At 46.6% G+C, this 22,737-nt stretch overlaps 3 protein-coding genes across 4 annotated transcripts in view; all 3 read right to left on the minus strand.

Annotated features, from left to right (window-relative positions):
- Positions 1-1,737: 1,737 nt before the first annotated feature.
- On the minus strand, positions 1,738-7,319 carry SELENOS (selenoprotein S). The gene is made up of 5 exons (XM_039557575.1): positions 6,965-7,319; positions 5,735-5,841; positions 4,815-4,904; positions 4,649-4,724; positions 1,738-2,655 (listed from the first exon to the last, which is right to left on the minus strand). The coding sequence occupies exons 1-5, from the start codon at positions 6,984-6,986 to the stop codon at positions 2,576-2,578; spliced, it is 375 nt and encodes a 124-aa protein (XP_039413509.1). The 5' UTR covers positions 6,987-7,319; the 3' UTR covers positions 1,738-2,575.
- A 545-nt stretch (positions 7,320-7,864) lies between these two features.
- Positions 7,865-13,616, minus strand: SNRPA1 (small nuclear ribonucleoprotein polypeptide A'). Of its 2 annotated transcripts, none has more exons than XM_039557662.1 (9): positions 13,459-13,616; positions 12,546-12,693; positions 12,038-12,116; positions 11,640-11,686; positions 10,837-10,939; positions 10,248-10,327; positions 9,047-9,122; positions 8,574-8,667; positions 7,865-8,050 (listed from the first exon to the last, which is right to left on the minus strand). In XM_039557662.1, exons 1-9 carry the CDS (start codon positions 13,538-13,540, stop codon positions 7,992-7,994), a joined length of 768 nt encoding a protein of 255 aa, XP_039413596.1. In that variant the 5' UTR covers positions 13,541-13,616; the 3' UTR covers positions 7,865-7,991. The 2 variants fall into 2 exon arrangements, with proteins under 2 accessions (XP_039413596.1, XP_039413595.1); XM_039557661.1 differs by lacking the exon at positions 13,459-13,616 and adding an exon at positions 13,245-13,302.
- A 3,316-nt stretch (positions 13,617-16,932) lies between these two features.
- PCSK6 (proprotein convertase subtilisin/kexin type 6) overlaps positions 16,933-22,737 on the minus strand; it is a 34,342-nt gene continuing 28,537 nt past the window's right edge. Inside the window, exons 18-21 of the mRNA XM_039557660.1 lie at positions 21,548-21,639; positions 20,167-20,296; positions 19,042-19,154; positions 16,933-18,602 (exon numbers count right to left, since the gene is read on the minus strand). Of these exons, the coding sequence (XP_039413594.1) occupies positions 18,505-18,602; positions 19,042-19,154; positions 20,167-20,296; positions 21,548-21,639 (433 nt within the window). The 3' untranslated portion in view covers positions 16,933-18,504. The remainder of the gene's footprint in view (positions 18,603-19,041; positions 19,155-20,166; positions 20,297-21,547; positions 21,640-22,737) is intronic.

Raw genomic sequence — 22,737 nt, forward strand, 5'->3', positions numbered from 1 at the left:
ATTTCTCAAGCAACTAACATTTTCAGGAATTTTTTGTTCCTCTGAACACTTGCTTGATTTTTGGATTTTTCAATACCCAAAACAGATTATTCTTCAGTGGTTAAACACCATTTTACGGCAGTTAAATAGTTTATTACCCAGCTTCTTCCAGACAGAGGTATTTCCAGAACATCTGCATGAGTAAAGCAAGAGGCTTCTTGCATAACTGCTCTAGTGGGGGGAAAAAAAAATCTCCTGAAGGCTTTTTAATATGATCTTTCATAATTCAAGTTCTTGGGAATTCATACCAAACCAGGAACAATGGATTCATTAAATAGTTCACTTTCACCTAATGCTTTCTGCATGCTTCACTCCTGAGCTATAAAGCAGCAAGCAACCACCTTTCCATAATGCTTGTGGTCAGGGGAGAGCTTTCCATTTGAAGTCAGAGGAAAAACCCTTCCATCTTGTGCAGGTTGTGAGCCAAAAGAAAAGTTTTATGAACTGAGGTTCATCCGCCCAACCTGTTCAATAGCTTAGAAGTGTCTGACCAAGAAAAATTAATGCACTTGATGATTAAAATAAAGAAAAAAATTAAAAATTGAGAAATAAGGTTGAAGCTTCCAGAAATACATACATCATTTCGTTTTCACTGGATACGTCTTACTAAACCTTAGAATTAGGCAAAAAGCCATATCCCTAGTCCTAGCCAGAAGCAACTCTTGAGACACAGAGAAAGATTAGCATATGCTCAGTTAAGACCTGCTTATTTATTTTGCAAGTGTTTTTACTGAATTAAATAAACCCATCCCTGACCATTTTATCAACACAAGCATTTCTGCTTCTTTAAGACAACAGCCTCCCCCACTTGTTTTTCTGAAGACAACACCTCAGTCTGTTGCCTGTTTCCCCAACATGAGGGGGAAGATGTTCCCTAAGGCATTCCAACTTTGTCCTCTTTCCTGAGGAAGACTCTTCAGATCTCGAAAATATCCATCCGCACCGCTATTTTTTTTTCCTTGGTAAAGATTAAAACCTGAAGTTACATACACTGGCCTCTGTTACAATGGAAATTTAAGTTTACATACCAAAATGGACAGAAGCCAGGGAATGAAAATTAATTTCCATAAGAACATCAACAGCTTCACTTCACCTTCTACACACACTTAACCAAACACTTTGTTGTGTCTAAAACAAAACATTCTTGGCCTTTCGATTTCATTACCAACTTTAAAACTCACTAGTAACACGCTCCTGTTGCATTTCTAGTCAAGAGAAATATCTATATGCATATAAACAGTGTATTCAAAGTTGGCACTCATATCTATTGATGAGCACAAGTACTCCAAGGGTAAATATTCAGAAACAAGTGCTCAAGCAGCCCTAAGCTCTAAGGAACCACTGCTCCCTACCCCAGTGCCCACAGACCAGCTCAGTAACAGCAACTGGACACAGGGACACTTGTCCTATGCAGACAGGAATTATTTCACTCTTTTCCAAAGACAACCTGGATTTTTTTGTCTGTTGCATTTTAGAGAGAAAATCAAGGGGAAGGGATGCTTGAAAAGTTTGGTTATGATTATCAGTTCTGTTTTCTGTCCTCAGTGCTGGATACACACCAGAAGGATGAAGACCACACACTTATCCTTGCAGCCCCTTATTTGCCAGTGTGACACTTTCTCTCGCCAGAGCTCTCAGCACACACCAGCCTCACCTTTGGTGCTGCACAAGCTGCAGGAGGGTCACTTCATCTCCCACTTTGCTTTATACACATTTATTGCACTAGAACAAATGACTTCTATAAAAAGATGCTGTAGAAAACCACAAAATTGTAAATACTAATTTATGATTTGTTTGCAATTATATTTAATATTAATAGTGTCTTGTTTTTACAAAGCAGTTGAAATTAAAAAGAAAAAAAAAAGAAAAAAAAGAAAAAAAGAAAAGGAATAGCAAGAACCCCCCTGTCTGCTGTCTAGCATCAGTAATCCTCACTGGTTTGTTTACCATTTATAAGGAAAACATCATTCAAGCTGGCTTGTCACAGAGACTCATCTGCAATAACTGGCCTTTGGTGCAAATCTGTGGCATTTGTCATAGTGCTTTTTCTGGAAGTCCCTCTGCCTAAATTCAAGGTGTCTGCCAATGATAATATCCTTCCTCTTTAAGTTACCTTCCAGCCAAAGACAGTCAATCTGGTAACACATCTGAGGATGGTAAATATTCTCATCTTAAAGAGGTAAAGTGAGCACAGATAACTAAATTTGCCAGAGAGCCCAGATCTCACAATCCCAGGTGATTCACCTTGGTTGGAGACTATGGTCCCTCTCTAGAGAGGAGTGAAAATTAACTGATTATACTGAAATTGCTTCTCTCTTCACCCTCTCTTAACAGGATCAGGTATTTTTCTGGTGGAGGATCAGCCAATGTGTTGCAATTTGGAAACAGTGTAAATCTAACAAACAAAAAACTGTTTTAAGTTAACAAGTGCACAAAACCAGCCCCAAAGCAGTCCCTGTGACAGGCCAGCTGCAGGCAGTTAGACAAGGGGTAAGATCAAGCCTGCTAGTGCCAAGGGACACTAGGGAGGTTAGCCTCATCCACCTGCTGACGGGCCTCGCCGGCCAGGTCTCCAGGAGCACGTCCCACCTCCTTCTCCAGACAGTGGGTTATAGCCTAGAACACAGAGGAGAAATCCACTGTATTAATATTCATCCTCCACAGCCCTTCACCAATGCACAAGGAACACCAAAAATAGATCTCACAATTATTTACACCTTGTTCATACTTTACACAGGCAGCATTTTAAGGAAAATGAAAGCAGAGAAAATATCCAGACTTGAGAGGTTTCTTTTTCTAGTGCTAACAGTGAAAGCCATTGCAAAACACTTGTGTTTTAATTTGATCAATTTGGATTAAATGAAATTGAAATGAATTGCCATTTAATTATTCTAAGTCTGCACTAAACCTGCAGTGCTGCTCTGCAGGATCAACAGAGCAGCAACAGCAGCTCTTACAGTAAACTCTGTAAGAGTGTATCTGTTCTCCAAGAGCCCTAACAGTCAGGGACTTAAAATAATCCCTTATTCCAGTCCTGCAAGGAATACTCTGAAGGTCAAAAGGTAAATCCATTCATTAATACTGCAAAGTATTTTTTTAGAGCATTTCAAAAGGCAAGCACAGGCACTAAGGCAATTACACTTTAGTTGAACATCCTAATGCTGTAACCATGGGAAACTTCATGTCAGGAGAACACACTCAGAAAGTTACAATTTGGCAAACATCTTCAATTTGTTCTGCACAAAGCAAAGAACCCTAATCCTAGCAGTACTGCTAACTGGGGGGGGGAAGTGGGAAGGGTTCAAAGCAATCTGTTACACTGAAACTTCCAGCATCACCTTCATCTTTGAAATTTGTTTTTCTCATACCAGCCAAGTTTTGCTTTCTAGCTTAATTGAGCAGCTGAGCAGCACAGATGGTTCTTTCACTTCATGCTGATGTACCTCATGAGAAGATCCAAGACCTCTAATTCTCTAATTGGTTACTTAACTGACTGACTTTGCTGAGGATTAAACTAGGACAGGTAGCAGCTGGAAAGGTGTCCCAACCCAGCTGCCCTGATCCTGGTTCTCAGCACAGCTGACCCCTGCATTTCTCATCCCCCGGGAGGTCAATATCCTATGACAGAGCTTTCAAAGGTACCTGACAGCATCAGACATCACACTGCCCTCGTATTAAACAACCTAAGATGAATCAGTCACTTGATTCCTTCAAATGTCAGGAAAAATACTCAAAGCAGAACTCCAGCACTGCACTGTTACTGAGGTTTAATACGTTTAATCAAGAATCCACAGGTTTCATACATTTAATCAAGTGACTTACTCAGCACTGCACCCTAAGTGGACCCCCCTTTCAGCCTCATATGATTGAGGCTGTCTAGATGATCCACTCCACTACAGAAAATTGTCATTAAAATATACGAAATTAGCACTTCCAGGTATGGCAAGGGCTGATGGACTGAGAAGAGAAGCAGCAGACTGGCTGCAGGGCTAATATGCAGCAGTGAGCCTGACATGAGCAATGTGAGACCATAGAAAGCACTTCATGCATCAAGATGATTCCAGCAGGTGACAATGAGTTTAATGGTGAGACCTTCTGGTGCTTTGTGAGAGTTGATAAGAGTTTATACGTCTACAGGATTTATATATTCAATAGGTCAGCATCGTGATATATGATAAATAAGGTCACATTTTACATAATGATGTCTTTCATCTTCTTCATCTACATAATACAAAGCAAAATACCCTCTTCCTGCATTTAGTACTACAGGTGCTTTAAAGGCAGATCAGATATTAAATTATTGAATTTATACAATAACAGGGGACAGATCCCAGAAATATTGTAAGAATCTGTAATTTTGAGTGACAAAAATCTCAGTAAATTATGCCAAAGCATAGTCACAAAAAACCTGACACATTCTTTTTCCCGGGGAAAAGCACTCCCAAAACTTCCTGCCAGCTTTTGCACAAAGGGCAGAGCACACCAGCTGATCAGAGATAAAGAACTTGTTTGTAAGGAACATTTTGTTTCCTCCTTGAAAAAGACTACAGATACAGCTGGATAAATAACCTGTTCCAAGCTCAGTGTGTCTGAAGGATTCCATACTCACCACCTCCTCTCAAAGGCTTTTTGTTTGGTTTAGATTTTGGGACTGTTGAGGCAGAGGCACCAGGTTCTACTTCTTGCTGTTCAGAAAAGCAAAAAGTTACTCAATATGAATTTCAGCTCCCTTAATCACACAAACACAACTGTGACCTGATTAACATGGTTGTTACCTGATTCAGTTTCAGGTTTCCTTTGTAGCTTTTTCCTTCTTGCATACTCTCCCACATCGCGATCTTCTGCCTTCGCTTCTCTTCTTCGAGCTACAGAGCAAATCCAGGATAGAGACTTGGTCTTAAAACTAAGATTTCAGAACTAACAGAATCCCCAGAAACAGCTACAGCAGACTCATCAAACTATCTTTATCTGATGCAGTATCTCTGAGATTATAGAAAATTTTCTTCTTTTTCTACATCCACATCTCCTCCCCTCCTCAGGATGTACAGACTGAGTCTGCAGCTTCTTTTGGCCACTTGATGCTTTAAAACATTTTTAAATTAAAACAGAACCAAGTGGCAAGTTTAAACCCTGAGTCTATAAAAAGTACTAAGTAAAGAATATTCCATATGACAGTAATTTAATGTACAACGTGGGGTTATACAGAAGAAAGGACTTCTCCTTTGTTTTTAACTGCCAGTATTACTTGAGGCATGAGCTATAAACTGAGGTCTGAGTGTCTGACTGCAAAAGCAAAACCAGAGGTGGGATGATGATCAGTGTTACTGCTATGCTCATCACACCCATTTTCTGCACTGCCCCTCACAGCAATTTGCTATTCCTTGTTATCTCAAGCTGTAATTCAGGCCCTTAAATTGCAGCAATGCTAAGCTACATTTTTAACACTTTTATTTGCCATTAAGAGCAGAAAACACACATATGCACTGGTACAGTTAATTTAAATGCCAGCAAAAGCCCTCCAGCCATTCACTGCACACACAACCAAGCTCCTGCAGGTACAGATTTACCTGTGAAAAAATGAACACCAGGCCCACAGTGACCCTGGCACGCAATTGCAATTTCCTGCTCTCTTTTACAGCAGCAAAGTGCTTGATGACAAATGTATGAGTTAAAGTAAGAAATGCTCTCTGGTTACCTGTCTTTGCTTTTCTTTGTATCTTTCTGCTTGTGCGTTCAACTCCTCTTGCATCCTGAGGCGAGCTGCTGCCAAAGCTTCCTGCCTTCTTACCACCACATCAGGTTCTAGGAAATCGGGAAAGAGTTTGCAAAGCTACTCAAAGTAAATTCTAGATGGTCTCCTCAAAGAACTGTAATAAAGAAAGGCTCACATCTCTCCCTACAGCTGCTTTGCGGAAAATCACATTTCAAGTTCAGTTTCCAGCTAATCTTTTATAGAAATTTATATGCTGAATTAAACTTCATCATGTTTTAATATTTTGGAGCAATTAACAGGGTTTTAATAAGGACACAAGTGTAACTAACCAGAAAATTTAAACCTCACACTTCAAGGACACTTCCTTCTATTTCTGAAGAAGTTATTTGATACAAATAAATTCAGAAATACCACCCAGGCTTCGTAGGGACCATTTTTACCCAGAGCACTGCTTTTACGCAGAAGGATGAGGCAAGCAGCCCACGTTCACTCCTACTCCTTCTGGCAATGGGTCCTGCTGGTGTCAGTGCAGCAGTGGATTTAACACCCTCCATCAGCAGAGAAACCACTTACAAACATGACACACATCTCAAGAGACACCTGCAGGTCTCAGAAAATCCACACTGAGTCACCACTGCTCTTCATGAGTAGCCTTTGAAGGTCAAAAGAAAAATTATACTACAAAAAAAAGCAAATGTTGCTCTGTTTCCTTCCAGAAGCTGAAGCATATTTGTTTGCCACCATCCAGTGATGAATACGAAAAAGAAATGTCAGTACTTTCAGTAACATCATTTTACAAGCAGTTTGGGCAATTAAATTGCCATTTAATTATCATCACAAAAGAACAGCAGAAGGATAAGGGTAGGCAAAAAAGATTTTTCTGGGGCCCCACATCCTGTCATTCCAATGTGCCCAAGGGATCAGTGCCAAGCACTCATGGATTTGGCAGATCCATGAGCACAGCCTGTGCTTTTCAGCAGGATCATGACTGTGTGCAATTTACAACCTGTGCCACACTCCCAAAGATAACACAGACTGTCACACCCCAAATGTACACAGTCCTGCCAGAGCAGGAACCGGGAAGGAATAACTGGAAGAAGATGATGAATATTAGTAAAAAAAAGAGATTATTTAAAGAAGTATTTCCCCCAGGATTTAGATTTGGGCGTTTTGGTTTTCTTTGATAAGTCTAAAAGTTATTTGGTAACTGACCACAAGTGATTTTAGCCTCCATCCCTCAGCTCCGGCACCACCAAAGAGCAGCTATTCCCTTGTTCTGTGATGTCCCGCTCCTTCATTCCCAAACGTGTTCCTTTGGGACGCAGCTCTTCCTTCAGAACCTTTTAAAAACACTTCCCCTGGTCCAGCCTTTCCCGGTGATCTCTTCAGTCTCAGGATCTGAGGGCTGAACAGGTATCCCGAGCATCACTCTCCATTAAAACCCCTCAGAACCGGATCTCTTTTGGGCCGTTACCAACTCCAAACCCCTCTGCAGACACGAGCGGCTCTCAGCCATCCCGCCAGACCGCGGAGCGCCAGCGGGAACCGGAGGGACACAAGCACCGGCTCGGAGAGGGGCGGGGCTCCTGACTCACCCTCCGCCGCTCAGCTGCTCCGGGCCGGCCGGCGCCGAGGCGCGGGACACCTTCTGCACGAGGAATACACGGCGACGGCGGCCAGGAGGATGTACCAGCATAGCTGGAGCAGAGCCCATGCGACGGGACAGGCCGGAGGTGACGCGGGGCCGCACGACAGAGGGCCGGGCAGGGGCGGCCCCGCTCGCGCCTCGCGCCGCCGCGCCCTCGCCCCGGCCCTCACGTGTGCTGCAGGGCCTCCAGCCGCCCCGGCCAGCGCCGGCCAGGCCCCGCGCGGGACGCGCCGCCCCGATCTCCATCGCCCGCGGCTCACGTCGGACCCGCCCGCTCCACAATCGCCGCCCCGTCCGCCGCCAGGAAGCACCGCGCGCGTCGGCAGAGCGCCCGGGGTGACGTGCGGCTGCGCGGCCAATGAGAGAAGAGGGGCAGGCGCAAGGCAGCCAATCAGGGCAGAACGAGCCCTTCCAGTCGCCCCCGCCCCGCTGCCGGCCGGGAAGGGGACGCGGCAGCAAGGGAGAAAAGGATCGTTCGTTTATTGAACAACGAAATGCACGAGGACGGGGGCCACGGGGCCCCGGGAACACCGGCACGGCACGGGACAGGAAAGGGCTCCTGGGCAGGACTGGAGCGTGACAGGGCCCGGGCTACGATCCGTTTGGCACTGTGTCCTCTTCCATTTCTTCTTCGCCGTCCTCCGATGGGCCTGAAAGAACACGTCAGTTTTAGGGCAGCTGCTGCTGACGTTACTCTTCTTTTCCCACCCCTCTGCAGAGGAGTAGTAATTATAATAAAACTCTACAGAAAGGAAAATCCAGGTAACCCCGATGTACAGAAAACTGGTGCTATGGCCAGCCTGCAGCTGAGATTCATCTCTGCAGAGCTCCCACACTCGCTGCTGTACCCACACCCGAGGCACTGATGCTCAGCACCAGTCCAGAGGGACTCTGTAATTCATCTCATTTCTTTAAATAACTGGGATGACGTTTGGAGTCATCCAATACTGCAAAGCACCTTGTTTGGCACCTTGCTCTGGAGGGAGTGTAGGTGAAAGCCCTGAGCTGCGCCCAAGGCCAGGCAGATCATACAAAGCCAGGGATGTGTTCCACACATGACAAAGTCACACTTTTTCTACATAACTCTCTACGGAGATCACATAAAGCATCAGGAAGCAAGGGAGAGAGGTGGATTCTGTTTGGGAAAGAAGAGTAACAGAAGTGGAGAGTGACCTGATTTCCGCTCTCTGCCGGGGATCTGTCCAGCCTGCAGCAAACCCTTCAGCCGCTCCACCTCAGCCAAGGTTGTGGCGTTTGCTATGGCAGTCTGAGAAACAGACAACTCAGTGAATCCTCACATACCCTCTATCAGTCTGCTTAGAATAAGCACAAAACCCAGAGTTCTTCCACTTACGTGACACCAAACACCTATGAAAGTTCTACTAAATTCTAGTTCTAGAAAATTCTACAAATGACAAATGATTACTTCCCCCCTTATTACACAATCCTGGGAGAACTCTAAGCTCAGGTTAACATTTCACTTAAGTTTTCAAAATACAGGTAGGTCTGAAGAAAAATTACAGAAAAAGAACCTAAGCCAAAGTCAGGACACACTGATCTATTTGTCTGAACAGCACAAAGGAAACATTTGTTCAATTTGGATCCATGACAGCTTTTCTCCACCACTTTTCCCCTGACATACTTACCTTAATTGCCTCCACGTCCCCTGGGGAGGGCCCAGTTTTCTTTTTGTCAGTTGGCAGACCAGCCCCTGGATTGAAGCTTCAAAGGAAAAATAAAGACCTGTTACACCTTTTGAAGAGCAGCTGCTTCTCTTAACTTGAAATGCTTCCAAACTAGGTTTGAAAGCATTTCATTCCATCAAGTGTAGTATCTTATCTTTGTTAACAAACTGATACAGTGAAGCATTGCCTCCTTCAGAAACACCAGCAACTTGTCCTCACTGTCCCATTTCCCCCCACCTTTTCATCTGCTCAGAGGCAGAACTTAACTTTATTAATCAGGCAGTTGACAAAAGCTTTTCCATTTGGATGTTGTTGAACACTCAGCTGATCTGTTGCCATTACAAAAGCAGGGTGGACAAATAAAGAGTAACTGACAATGGGTTTCTGTTCCCATCTGTCTAATATGAGATTACAACAGCCTAAATTAAAGTCTACACTCAACTGGAATTCATCTCAACAGTCAAAAAAAAAAAAAAAAAACCAACCCGGTATCTGCTGCTGCTAAGGAAAATCACCTGCTTATTCTAAAACTGTCACAGACCTGAGTCCCTTTCCACTCACAAACTAGAGCTCAAATCCATCTATTATAGCTTTACGTAAGTTCAAGACATTTTTCTATTTAACTATGAATTTGGAAATGCTGTTACCATACGTGATCTGATTTCTTATTTCCAAATAGTGATCAAAGACTAAACAAAACAAATGATGTACCAGTTAAGAATTACACTAAATAAACTAATAGAACGTAATAGCTTAACTAAAGATTTTCATCTGCATTTCATCTTCCAATTACAGCAGATTTCAGTTTATATTCCCCAGCAAAACAGAAAAAAATAGTTGCCAATCATCTAGGAAAAAAAAATCACCAAACAAATTATACAATGGCCACCTCTCTGCAGTTAAATAACAAAAAAAAAATTTTAGGTTTCCAGCTTATTGACTTCAATGCATCCACCCTGACCAAGTTATCTCTTTCAGAAATATTTCTGAGATGTATTCACCACCATCCAAAATTTGGGGTGCTTGGACAAGGCACTTCTGGCTCCCAAAGCTTTTGAGGCATCCTGCCAGCAGCTGATATTTCAGTTTTCTGCCTGATACTGCACACAAAGAAAGTGGTGTTTCTGAAGGAGGATGCCAGTGTAAATTTGTTTTATCTTACGTTTTTGCTCTCCTGGCAATATCCTTTGCAAGCTGTGCACCCCGTTTGCCCTTGAACATTTTCTCTGCCTCCTGTCGCTCCTACAGCGATACCACACACACACAAAGTTAATTTGAGAACATCACAGTTTGCAAAGCTTCTGTCTTGCCCAAGAAAGACACTTTGGCTCATCTTCATCAGTGAAATTGGTACATGGAGACCAGATGTAAGAACAAGCAGAACTGCCCAAACACTCAAAGATTTATCAACCTCGTGCTCTTAAAATTAAGAGCTTTTCCCACACTCATCTCCACCCAGAGCTGAGAGCTGTGGTGTTTGCTTATTTCTTTCTCTAGAGGTCTGTCTCCTACCAACACCAGAGGGACAGAAAAGAGTAACACTACACAAAGGCAGTAAAACTCAATTAAACATAATTAAACAGATTATATCCTTAAGAGAATGAAACCATGAAAGAAAACAATGAGAGGTTGTAGAGCCACTTACAGAGTTCCAATAAAATTTACAGCTATGGCAACAAGATCACTGTTAGTGATGAATTTTCAGGAATGAAAAAAGAAAAAATAGCTACATCAAAAGCAAGCAGACTTACTTTGAGCTTCACTTTTTGAAAATCCAGCACTCTGACCTGGGGAACTTTATGAATTAGATACAATCTGTAATGTTTCTTATTTGTTACAGGATTCCTTAGAACACTGTGAAGTAAATAAAGGTTATAAAGAGGCTCTTAATACAAAATGTTTCAAAATACACTTGTATTGAAATATATTAATATACTTGAAATGCATTCATGTACTTTCTGCTGTAACAGACAACAAACACCAAGAAGTAAGCCTAATGACAGTTCTTTGATATTATGGAAACTACAGTAAAAACTTGCACTTTAGCAATTAAGCAGATTTAACTGAAGGATGACATAAAAAACAACCTCAAAATAATCCCAATAATCCCACAAAAAATAACTGAACCATCGCTTTTCCTACCTGGACACAGATCAACTGAAAAATCACACAACAAACTGCGTTTCTTTCTGTCCCTCACACCAAATGCAGTATTATTGAAAAGTCCTTGTTTACACATATTTTAAACTACTTTTTATCAACAGATTAAACCTTTTGGTTTTGGGTTTTTAAAGGTTAAGTTCACTTCAGCACTTGTGTATTAGTTTACGTCTCATTGCCCCAACACTCTGCCACTGATGTTAAGCCTCAGATATTAAATACCTGATGTTTATGAAGCGTAGTGGAAACATTGTTTATCAATTCAATTTTTAGACATAAAGGATCTGTCACAGCTCATAAAAAGCAGAGCATTCCAGAGCAAAGCGAAGGGCCAGGCCAGCAGCAGAGGTCAAACACCACAGAAAGAGCAGCTTTTCTTTTTAGGGTTACATACCTCAGGTAAGTCAATGATTTAATAGTTGATAACGGATCCAGTTCACCCTGGGTAAAGGGAGCACAGCAAGAAATTTTAAGTTCATTTAGTGAAAAAATCAAATATTTGAAAACAAAGTTCCTGAACTTGTATCTATTTTAGAAATTAATTAGAATTACTGTAATTAGTTTAATAGGAAAACCACTAAGCTTTGTGATTGCTGCTTCACTGCATGATGCAAATGTTCATTAAAGCATGTACACCATTAACTACTGCCAAAACTTTATGTTATTACTCTGAAGAAAAAGAACCAACTATTACCAAAAGGCTATGGTACTACTGTAAGGAAAATGGTTAATTACAGAGATGAAAACCACAAATTTTAAGCTTGTTTAGCTTTATCCTGCATCACAACTTACCAGTTCAGCAATGTTGTTGTTGGTAAGAATGAGCTCCGTGAGGCTGGGCAGAGCCTGCTCCAGGTTCTCACCAATCCGACTAAAGACCAACAAAAAACGAAGGTTTAATTTAGGGCAGGAATTAGTAATGGTGGAAATACAGAGAAACACAGTAACACAGAGGATCTCCCTGTGAACAACCCAGTCTGACACAAAAAACTTTTCTAATAAAGCTGACTAAAATCACTGCAAGAATGTTAGATGCAATATGAGATTTAAATCCATTGCCTTGCAGGTATCCCTGTTTTCTTGTCTTTATGGGGCTGATTATTGAAATCCAAAGTTCTGGCCAAATCCCAAACTCTGCACCTCATTGTCCTGGCTGAGAAACTGAATGAGGAAGGAAACTGAAAGAGGGCCCATACAATACTCACTGCTGATTTTATTGCCTAAAACAAACACCTCTGCACCAACCCAGCACTGAAAGACACACACCCCTCTCCCAAGAGCATTTTCCTCTGCCCCTTACCAAATCCTGTTGTTATTCATCAGGAGAGTTTTCAGCCTCCGCAGCAGCGGGAATCCATCCAGTTTGCGGATCTCATTGTCAGAGAAATCAATTGCATCAAACTGGTCCAGAGTGGCACCCAAGTTCTCAATAACAGGGATTTTATAACCTGGAGAGAGAGTGCAAGGCAGTGATTAGACAGTGCCCACAGCAGAGCAGAACAAAGCAAAGCAGAGTGAGTGGGGGCAAATCTGGATGGACTGAGGATGCTGATAAGCCTCAGACAAAACATCTCTGGCCCGACTCTCCTCCACACCACTCCCAGACCAAACTCTCCCCCTTAAACCCAACAACCCCACTGCGGTTTTTCCAATCTTTCTTCCTCCCCCTCAGCAAAACCCCAAGCCCCTGCTTGTATGTGTCCTCCTAGCCAAACCCACCTTTCTGGGACATCCCTCGTGCTGGGGGCACATCCCGCCTCCACCACAGCACATTCCTCCCACATTTCCCCCTATTTCCCCTTCGTGTTAGTTCGAACGAGATGATCTTAAGGTTCCTTTCCAACCCAAACCATTCTACGACGCTGTAATTCACGCCCTCACATCCCCCTGCACGTTCCCGCAGCCACTGGAGCCTATTCAACCACCCCCAATCCCCAACCCCCGGCCACTGCACCCCCTCCAACAACCTCCCGCGGCTTTCCCCATTCTGATTCGGCACCTCCGGCCACCGCAAGATCCATCACGGACCCTCCAAGCGCCATCACAGGCCTCCCCTCCAGGATCCAACATAGTCCTCCCCCAGGCCCCATCACTGACGACCCCCAGGCCTCATCACAGGCCCCCACGCCCCACCACACACAGAGGCCTCAGCCCTCTGCGCTCGCCCGCCCCCTTCCCAGCACAGCCCCGCTCGCCCCGCGGGGCCCGCGCACCGCGCAGGTCCAGCTCCCGGTCGCGGATGGCATTGGTGTACTGTGCCGCCTGCTCGATCAGCTCCGCCGTGAGCTTCACCATCGCGACACACCGCGACACACCGCAACAAACGGCAACAAACGGCGACAAACGGCGACAAACGGCGACACACCGCGCTACGCCGCACAACACCGCACAACACCGCGGCACACCGCGCCACGCCGCACAACGCCGCGCCAGGCCCCGCCAGGCCGCGCCGCACCGCCGCAGGACACCGCGCCGAGCGCCGAGCATGCCCAGGCCGGGCAGCCGAGCACCGAGACAGCGAGCGGCTGGGACCACCCGCCCCGTCCCATCCCGGGCATTCCCCTCTTCCCGGGCTGATGCAGTACCCAACACCCTATCCCGGGCATTCACCTCCTCCCGGGCTGATGCAGCACCCAACACCCCATCCCGGGCTTTCCCATCGTCCTGGGTTGATAGAGTCCCCCCAGCACCCCATCCTGGGCATTCCCGTCCTCGCCGGGGCCAGCTGGGTGAGCCATGGATCACAAGCTCCGTAGGGACTTGGCTTGGCCGTCAGCAGTGCCCTAAAGCAGCACAGATGCCCCCAGAGGCTGCCTCCCACCTTTTGGTGTTTACAGGTACAGATTTATCTGCAGAAATCCGGGCAGAGCAGGCCGGGACCACACTTCACGCCATGACTGGTGCTTCCCTTTGGACAGTGCTGTGTTCAGGCACTTGCTGCTCATCTCCTGCTCCACAGTCAGGGCACCTTCCACAACAACCACAGCTCTTGCTGCTTTCCCTCCTCCAGCAGCAGCTCAGCCTTTGCTCCTGGACATTGTGTTGCCCATAAGCACCTTCCCCCTGCAGCATTTGGGGCAGTTTCTCTGTCACTTCCATGTGCATTCCTGGTCTCAGAGGTGCTGTGATGGGCTGGGAACACCTCACAGGCTGTGGCACGACACACACCCTTTATCTGTGAAATAAAACGTGTTTCCAAATGTCACTACATCCCCCTAACCAGCTTTAGGAGTTTGGGGAGCAGCAAGGAGGAGATGGGAGTAGCACTGGGGGAGCTGAGGTGGCTCTGGCTGCTGTGTCTGGCTAGGAACTCCCCTCCCAGGTCCCTGGGTCTGAGGCTGGGGCACTGCCTGGCACCACCAGGGAGGGCTCAGTTGGGTGAACCACACTGAAGGCCACCGGACTGAGGGGAACACGTAAAGGGACACAGTTGACCACCCCCAAACCCCAAAACCTGCTGAATGTTACCAAGCCATGTCTTCTGGGGAAATCCTTCTCCAGCCTTCAAGGCCCGCAGAGTGAGATGAGGAAGGATGAATTCTGTCTCCACTGCTATCGAGGGAAGGATATTTATTGTGAGCCATGACATTTCTGTGAACCCAGAGGATGTGATAATAGGCTAAACACTGCAGCCATGCTTGGCACTGCACAGGGATGGCTCATGCTTTTCTTTTGGGAGCTTCTAAGGGCATCACCCTGGGCGTGACGCCTGGCTCAGTCCCCAGGACTGCAGCATCAGAGCTGGCCCTGCGAGGGGTCAGCTGGGCCCAGGCAGCTCCTGTGCTCCCTGCTGTGAAAACTCCCTCACCAAAGCTGCATGGGAAAGCACAGAGTCAGGTTTTTATAACAGCTGCGTTTGTTTTATAACATAGGAGGGAACAAGAACAAGAGGGAGCTGTCATAAGAAAAAGCCCAAGAATTAGCAGCACTGTTGTACATGACTCAGGCATCATGCAGTGTTAAGCACAACAGAGACTTTAGGTCATTTCAGGCAGTTGTTAAAAGGAGACTCTTTTCAGCCTCCTGGAAAGCAGGTCCTGCCTCTGACAAGGCCAAATAAAACGTGGGCCCATCTCCCTTAGCACAATACATCTGTTTGCCTCAGCTCTACAGCCACAATAGAATTGTAATTGCGAGCAGACGGATTCCGGGTGTCAGACGCTGCACACAAGCTCTCGACAGCCCTTTCCTTGCAATGGAAACGCAAAGCAATGATTTTTAAGATCTGTGTTCCCCACCTGCCAACTACACAATGGCAGATGGTTGTGGCTGCAACCCCACGGCCAAACTGCAAACAAGGAGTCAGGCTGTGCTAAGATTTTCCAGAAAAGAGCTATTATAGAGTTGGCTTTGGTGCCAAGAGACAACAGAGAAATGAGCTTTAATAAATTGCCTAAATATGCATTTATCTTGAAGACACAGCCACTTTGATCCTCTGAGCATACCAGAGTCAGACTTTAATAGCTCCAAGCAAGTATTGCAGCAGCTTGGAGAAATAATCTGAATTTTATTACTTTACAAGAATGATTTCTGAGGGAAACGCTGGAAGCTGATGTTGTTGCATGAATTCAATGTGCAGAATTTGTTTTTCTCTCCCTGGCAGTCTGGAAGGCAGCAGAAAGCAGAATAGAGCTGGGACTGCTGGGGACTGGTCATCTTAAATTGCATTGCTTTTCCCAGTGTGTATTTTAAGTTATGTCAAGATGTAAGAGTAAGCATTTTCCTTTTTTTGTAGCATTTCAGTACATCTAAATATACCAGGGAGCAGTATTTACAGGCAGGCTGCTGTGATCCAGAGAACTGGAAGGCCGGCACAGTACTCCTGATCTACAGCTCCTGTTTTTTGACTAACACAGCAGGAGAAATGAAGTTTGGTATTTTCCAACCAAAGGGGTAGAAGCCAGGAGTATGTCACCCCAGTTCTGACCTCTGGTTTGGCCTGAGACTGAAAGGGAAATCCTGTAGCAAGAGAAGAAATCTCAGAATGTGATTAATTCACATTTATCATCTAATGAATGTGAAGACCAACAAAATGGAGAAGCCCACAGCAGCACATCTCTGAGACAGCATCTTCCCTTGTGGGAGGACTGCATTATTTTGTTTTTCCCCACTTAAAAAGCTCAGGCACTACCCTGGGCACTTGGCCCATGGTTATTGCAAAACCAACACAACAAACAAAGGGCTCCACAGCTCCCTCCATTCCCTAACCACACCAGCAGCTCCTCTCCTTCCCAGACAGCCAACAGGGAACAGTGGCCCTGTGGTTCCCAGCTACTGGGAACTGCAGTGGGGAAACTGGGGGGGCTCAGGATGCTCCTTGTATGAGCAGGAAAGGGGAGCAAGCCCTTCTGCCAGCTCATCCAGGATCCCCCACACTGGAGAATACACGCAGTCATGCCCAAGCACAACCCCAAACCCCAGACAGATGGCCCTGGGTGCACCAGAGATGCCAGCCCAGCCTGGCACAGGGCAGGTATTCAGGATCTGAGTTTCTTCTGGAGATAAAAGACCTTTTTGACAATAGTGAGGTTTTTGCAGATGCAGCTCATCTGTTCCTGAGCATTTCTCCCATGGGTGCTCTGGGCTGATCAGGAGGTCCAGCCAGGGGAGCTGCTTTGTCCAGCAAAGTAAGGACGTGCACTGCCTTCAGTCAAGGCTGCATGAATTTGGAAAAAGCACAGATTCATTTGTCAGGGGAGATCAATAGTTTATTAACTTAAAGATCAGTTCACCAAAGCTCCATCTTTCCTTGGATTTGGTCCAGGCAGGTGAAGGCTGGAGATGGTGTGGCTTTCCCATCCTCTCCTGGCTGAGGTGAGCTCTTGTGGGCAAGCCCAGGCAGGGCAGGTGTCATTGCAGCCAAAACCAAGCCGGGATTATCCCAGCTCCATGTGGAACTGGTGACAGTTCGTACTGGGAATTTCACTGGCGAAGGGTTTAACTCGTTAAAACTATTAACAATGAAAATCAGAACATGCAGCATAGGAAAGGCTGTTTACATACGTCTGGTGCAAAGAGTGGCTTTGCAGGGTCAGAGAGGAGAAAAGGAGAAGGAATAAGACACAAAAAGATACCCCACTCCCATATAAAAAAATAGTCCACAGAGAAAAAAAACAAGGATTGTATAAGTTATTTTTTAAAAATCTGTAAAACAACATAGCCAAGGATATTTTAAACACAATTATATAAACACCACATGACTTACTATTAAGAGAGAGCATGAAAAGGTTTGTTTCAGGGAAGGGTTTTGTAGAATTAAGTTTCCTGGCCAGATCCCTGGAATGTCTCATTTGGGAAGGATATGCCCAAGAAAAATCACTGCTGTGAACAGGAGGATTTTGTGAGAGAGAGGGGTGTACCCAGCGAAACAGGGGAAGGATCGTAATGTAAAATGCCAAGAAAGATTAATTGGGAGAACATCTCATTTAGAGGAAGGATTTAGCTTATTCCAGAACTGAATCAATCATCAATGTACAAGCGGTTCCAGGAGGGAAATACATTTCTTGTTAAGGTTGGTCGGTGTGGACAACCGCCCCCAAAACCCTATGACTCCTTGTAGGCACACGGGTTTTGCCTGGCTGCAGTTACTTGCAGGGCAAAGCCCTGCTGGGCTGACACACCTGCAGAGCCACGTGGGGCAGCTCTGGCTTTGGTCCTCAAACCTCCAGTTATTGCCATGGCCAGAGGGAAGCAGTGACTGACTGAATCCGAACAGGAGAGCCAGAGTGGGCTGTGGGGCCCCGCTCTGGAGCCGCCTGGTTCATCGTTTTACCTATGTACAGAGCACGGCGCTGGCAATGCAGGTTTAGATCAGCTGTCACCTGGCACAAAAGGGTACCAAAAATGGAGCCAGAAATAGCTCTTCCCTTGCAGGTGTGTGAAGTCCTGCATCCCTTGTGGCAAGGGCTCCCACCAGCTGCTCAGAGCGGGCAGATCAGTAGGATTTCTGCGAAGAACCAAGCGTGTGTACATGGATCATGCATTGGTCCCTGCTCACCAGGAGTGTTTGAGAGTGTTAATATCACCACTTGTCTGCTGCTTCCAGGCCTTGACCACTCAGGGTCCGCTCCAATCTCTGCTTAACATATCGCTATAGAAACGCACCGACAGTGATATTAAAGCTATCAAACTTACGAGCGAATGCTTGACAGCACCATGTAAACTCTCCCAAAGCTGAAAAAATAAACTTTTGTCCTAAACATTTGGCAAAACTGGACCGGCAGTCGGTGGAAGTCCTGGATGGATGCAGCCGCTGAACTTTACCCGGCCATAAGACACGTCTGACAGCAGAACTGCACAAACAGCTTCTTTTCACAGAGCTTGTTTGATTTCACCATCTCACAGAAAGTCTTGTCAGCTGGGAGGCCAGGGCGAGGAACAAGAGAAAATGAGAACAGATTAACATTTTAAATAAACAAACATTGCACGTAACAGGCGCTGCAATTGTGCCAGTGTTGGGGGAGACAGAATTGAAAAGGAGTTGCTTTTTAAGGGCATCTTTCACATGGTTTTAATGAAGGAATAAAGGAGCTTTGCAGTGAGTGGGAGAATTAGCCCCAAGACTAAACTATAACAAAATACAAATGCTTGGATATGTTTGAGCAACAGGCAGATATCCAGAAGCAATGCCAGGTGAGCCACCTGCCCCCCACAGTCGGAGCCCAGCCCACTGCAGCCATGCCCCAGCAAGCCCAGGAGCTCCAGCATGTTCAGCTTTATATGGTGAAGGGAATCCCCCAGACCTCTCATTTTTGCTACTAGGGGAGCAGTACCATGCCAGCAGTTCTGCCACTTACCATTGGTACAGGTTTCATTTGTCACACAGGAGCCACCGAGGAGGCTGTAACCTTCCTTACACCTGAGGCAGTTTCCACTGGAGCCCTCGCAGGCTGAGCAGTGGTCATCACACCTGGGGACAGAGACCCTGCTGTGGCCAGCACCAGCACCAACACCTCAGGCCAGCCACCCAAAATGAGCTGTTAGCCAGATGACATCTGCTGGCACTGGTAACAGCCAGACCAACCAGAGGATGTGGAAAATGGCAAATTTGAAGCTTGAAAAGTTATTGAAACCCTGGGAAAATGGGGTCAGTGGTGCCAGCTCAATGCCCAGTGACAGCTAGTGACATCCCAAAAGCTCTTGACTGCTGGGAAGATTCGCTGGGACGTGTGCCTCTCCTCCCAGCCATCCCAGCTAGAAAAAGGGCTGCAAAGGGAACCTGTGCTGCTCCCATCCATTTGCTTAGTGTAAAGAGCCCAGCAGCTGTGCCTCCTGCCTGGGGACAGTGGCTTGTGGAGACTATGCCTGAAGTCCCTAGGAAGGGATGCTGGTCTCTTGTTCCTCCCTGCTGAAGAACGAGTGCAGGTGAGTGAAACTGCAGCAGGCAGGGAAGGCGTTGTGTGTTCCCAAGTCACCTTTAATCCTTGCTTTTGGTGTTTGCTTTCATGAGGGTGAATCCACTCCCACTCCCCACTTAAAGCGCAGAGCTCCGGAGAGAGTGGGAGCAAATTTTTGCCTCCCAGCACCTCCTTGTCTCCCACACTCAGCCCCGTGCTGGGCCAAGGAATGGAGAACACTCCTCCAACATGGCCACGGGGTGAACGGAGCAGGTTTAATTGAAAGCTGGAATATTTACCTAAACATTGCTGTTCCTCCCACACCTCCTCCAGAGAGCCCGGGGCCGGGGCTGAACCCCTTCCACCGTAGCCCTAAGACACCTTGGCTGGCTCTGGCAGGGGAGCATGCAGCTCCACTGCTCTGAAATCCACAGGGCCAGGGTGTGTGGGGTCCAGCCCCACAGCTGCCCTGGCTCCCTCGTCCCTATTTTCATTTCCATTAAGCTGTGAGCTGTTTCCAGCATTATTCTATCATGGCTGGCAGTGGTCCCCATTGGCCCTGGCTTTGATCTGCTGGTTCCATACCTCTTGCAGACTTTGTTGGGCAGCCCATGGCTGTCAGCGGGGTAGAAACCCTCACGGCAGGCGGGGACACAGCGCCAGTGTGGTGCAGGGCCCTCAGGGGTGCAAGGGGTGCAGTCCTCCTCACCGGGCCCTGTGAGGACAGGGAAAAGGGCAAAGTGGCATCTAGGTGATTTTGGAGACAGTGCAAGCGTGACCATAGCCCCACATGTGATGGGGGGCATAAGCTTGGTTCTGTCTTGCTCGCAAACAAGATGCGTGTTCTGCCACGCAGTCCTGCCCATGTGCTTGGCTCCCACCCCAAAAAACTCAGCCTCCATCCCAAAAAGCCAGGACTGAGTGTCTGTCCCTCTGCAAAGCCAGGAGCTGGCTACTAGGGCTCGGTGAGGAACAGCACATCAAAATCCCCTCCAGGCCATCAGCCACCAGTCCCAAGCATGCACCGGTTTGGGTTTCCCCAGGGTGGAAAAGGAGATGCTAAACTGGGCCGTGGGGGAGCTGGAGGAGGAAAGGGCTCCAGAGAGGAGCTGGGAAAGCAGAGGGCCCCACTCTGATGACTCTGTGTTGTGGCTGGACAGCAAAACTCAAGTGATGGAGGTGGTATCATTAAAGGGCTTCCATGCACCAAGCTTGAGAAATGGTTATGCAGGAAAAGGAGACGAGAAAAGGCTGGAAAAATAATTGTGGGGGAGAACGTTCACACTGACTGGAATAAGAATTAGAAGGGAAATAATTTTCTTCAGGGATTAAGAGCCCATTCCCTTCCAGGCTTGCCAACAAGATCAATAAATATTTTGGATTTAGTCTAAGGCAATTGCCCATGTATGATACAAGAGGTTCATGACACTGAACATGGATTGTCTAGAGATCATGTTATCATCAGATCTATGATGATTTTGAGGGTAGATGCAAACATTAACAATGGAAAATAATTGGACTTGCAGGAATAGAGAGCAGCAGGCTTTAAAGGGAACTCTGAGCAACTTGAGGCAGCTGGGGGAAGCCAGGAGCAGCTAGCCCGGCACTGTGGGGCGGCCGGGATAACACAGGATAACACACTTCAGCTGCCTGACATTTTTATCAGCTGCAAAGCCACCTTCCATCACTCCGAGAGGGTTTTACAGCCTCCCCCGCAACCTTATTAAACCAAAGCACCTGGCTTTGGGGAGATGGAGAAATAAAAAATGGCTCTAATAAAAATGTAAAAAATCCCCTAAAAGCCTTTCCAGCATGAGCATATACCTCACGGGATGTGCTGGAGAGTTGGGATTACTTTCCCTCCAGCACGCTCTGCCTTGACTCAGGGTGGGTACAGTGGGGATTGGCTCCTGATGCACAAGGGTTTTGGGGTTTTGTGTGGGATGCTGTGGGGCCAAGGACATACCTGTGCTGGCAGGGCAGGTCTCGCACCTCCGGGGCTCCCGGCTGAGGTACATGGCAGGCTGGCACTCCGGCACACAGCTGTCCCCTGCCAGGCTGCCAGGAAAGCAGAGAACATTTGCACCCAAAGCTACAGGATATGGGGACACAACACAGCCCATTCCCATCTCCACATTCCCCAGTGTCCTACGACATCCTCAGCCCGCAGTGCAGGAGGTGTCGGAAAGCCAGCCGGCATTTTAGGAGAAGTTAAAATCCTGTCTGGACCAAAGGGACAGCTGCGAGTTCCTTAATTAAGTATCCAGGAGGAAATAAAATTACTTTTTTTCCCATGGGCAGCCAGCCAGGCTCTCCCAAAGACCTTTTGCACCATTGAGGCTCCCCAGAATAAAAGGAAATTGGTTCAGTGCTGTGGCTGGGCCGGTGCTGCTGCGCCGTGGCAGGGATGATTTGAAGTCCCAGCTTAAAAGGATATTGGACAATAAAAAACAAGCGCCACGTGGATTATGTCTGACAAGTGCCTCCACTTGTGCTTTTCCAAGGGAGTAGATAATCTTTTGGCAGCGGGAATTTCTTTGTCTGAGCGAGCCCCACTGCTACACCACGGCTCTGATTCACTTATAGTGCCTGAACACTGCAGACTGCTATGGGGTTGTACTTCCATGAGCAATTGGGGATGGAAAACAGCTTCTCCCTAGCACTGACACTGGGCTCTGCATCTCCCCACAGGTGCTGTGGGGCCAGCAGCAGTGGCACCCATTGCTCCTTGCAGGTTCAGGGCTGCCCTGCCTGCACCTGCAGTGCTGGAAAATCACTGTTCTGTACTAGCCCCACTCAACAGGTACATCAGATAAAATTTTCAGCATGAATGAATCTGAGGGAAGGGTTTCTGCATTTGCAGGGAGGACTCTCAGCCTGCCTAGAGCAGCTCAGCCTGGTACCAGCTCTACACAGCACTTACCCACCACCCTGGAAAGAGCTGGGGAAAATGAAATTAAATTTAAATCACAGTTTTCAGCTAAGAAAGGGACACTAATCACCACCTTTAAATTCCCAGACCTCCAGCAAACTGCACCACAGCTGCAGCACCATGGAAGCAGGATCTCTAGTCTTTAACTTAATTCACTCTCTAATTTCCCATCGGTTTTCCCAAATTTAAACCACAAGTATGAATGCTGCAGGTATAAACTCCTC

This window comes from Corvus cornix, chromosome 10, assembly GCF_000738735.6.
Source record: "Corvus cornix cornix isolate S_Up_H32 chromosome 10, ASM73873v5, whole genome shotgun sequence".
NCBI lineage: Eukaryota > Metazoa > Chordata > Aves > Passeriformes > Corvidae > Corvus > Corvus cornix.

Coding starts and splice junctions, on each gene's coding strand:
- SELENOS (XM_039557575.1), bottom strand. CDS start 6,986: ATGGAGGCTAAAATCACTTGTG. Junction 4,725..4,814: donor GAAACCTGAAACTGAATCAG/GTAACAACCATG, acceptor TTTTCTGAACAG/CAAGAAGTAGAACCTGGTGC. Junction 2,656..4,648: donor AAAGCCTTTGAGAGGAGGTG/GTGAGTATGGAA, acceptor TCTGTGTTCTAG/GCTATAACCCACTGTCTGGA.
- SNRPA1 (XM_039557662.1), bottom strand. CDS start 13,540: ATGGTGAAGCTCACGGCGGAGCTGATCGAGCAGGCGGCACAGTACACC. Junction 12,694..13,458: donor CCGGGAGCTGGACCTGCGCG/GTGCGCGGGCCC, acceptor CTCTCTCTCCAG/GTTATAAAATCCCTGTTATT. Junction 8,051..8,573: donor CGGCAGAGAGCGGAAATCAG/GTCACTCTCCAC, acceptor GTGTTCTTTCAG/GCCCATCGGAGGACGGCGAA.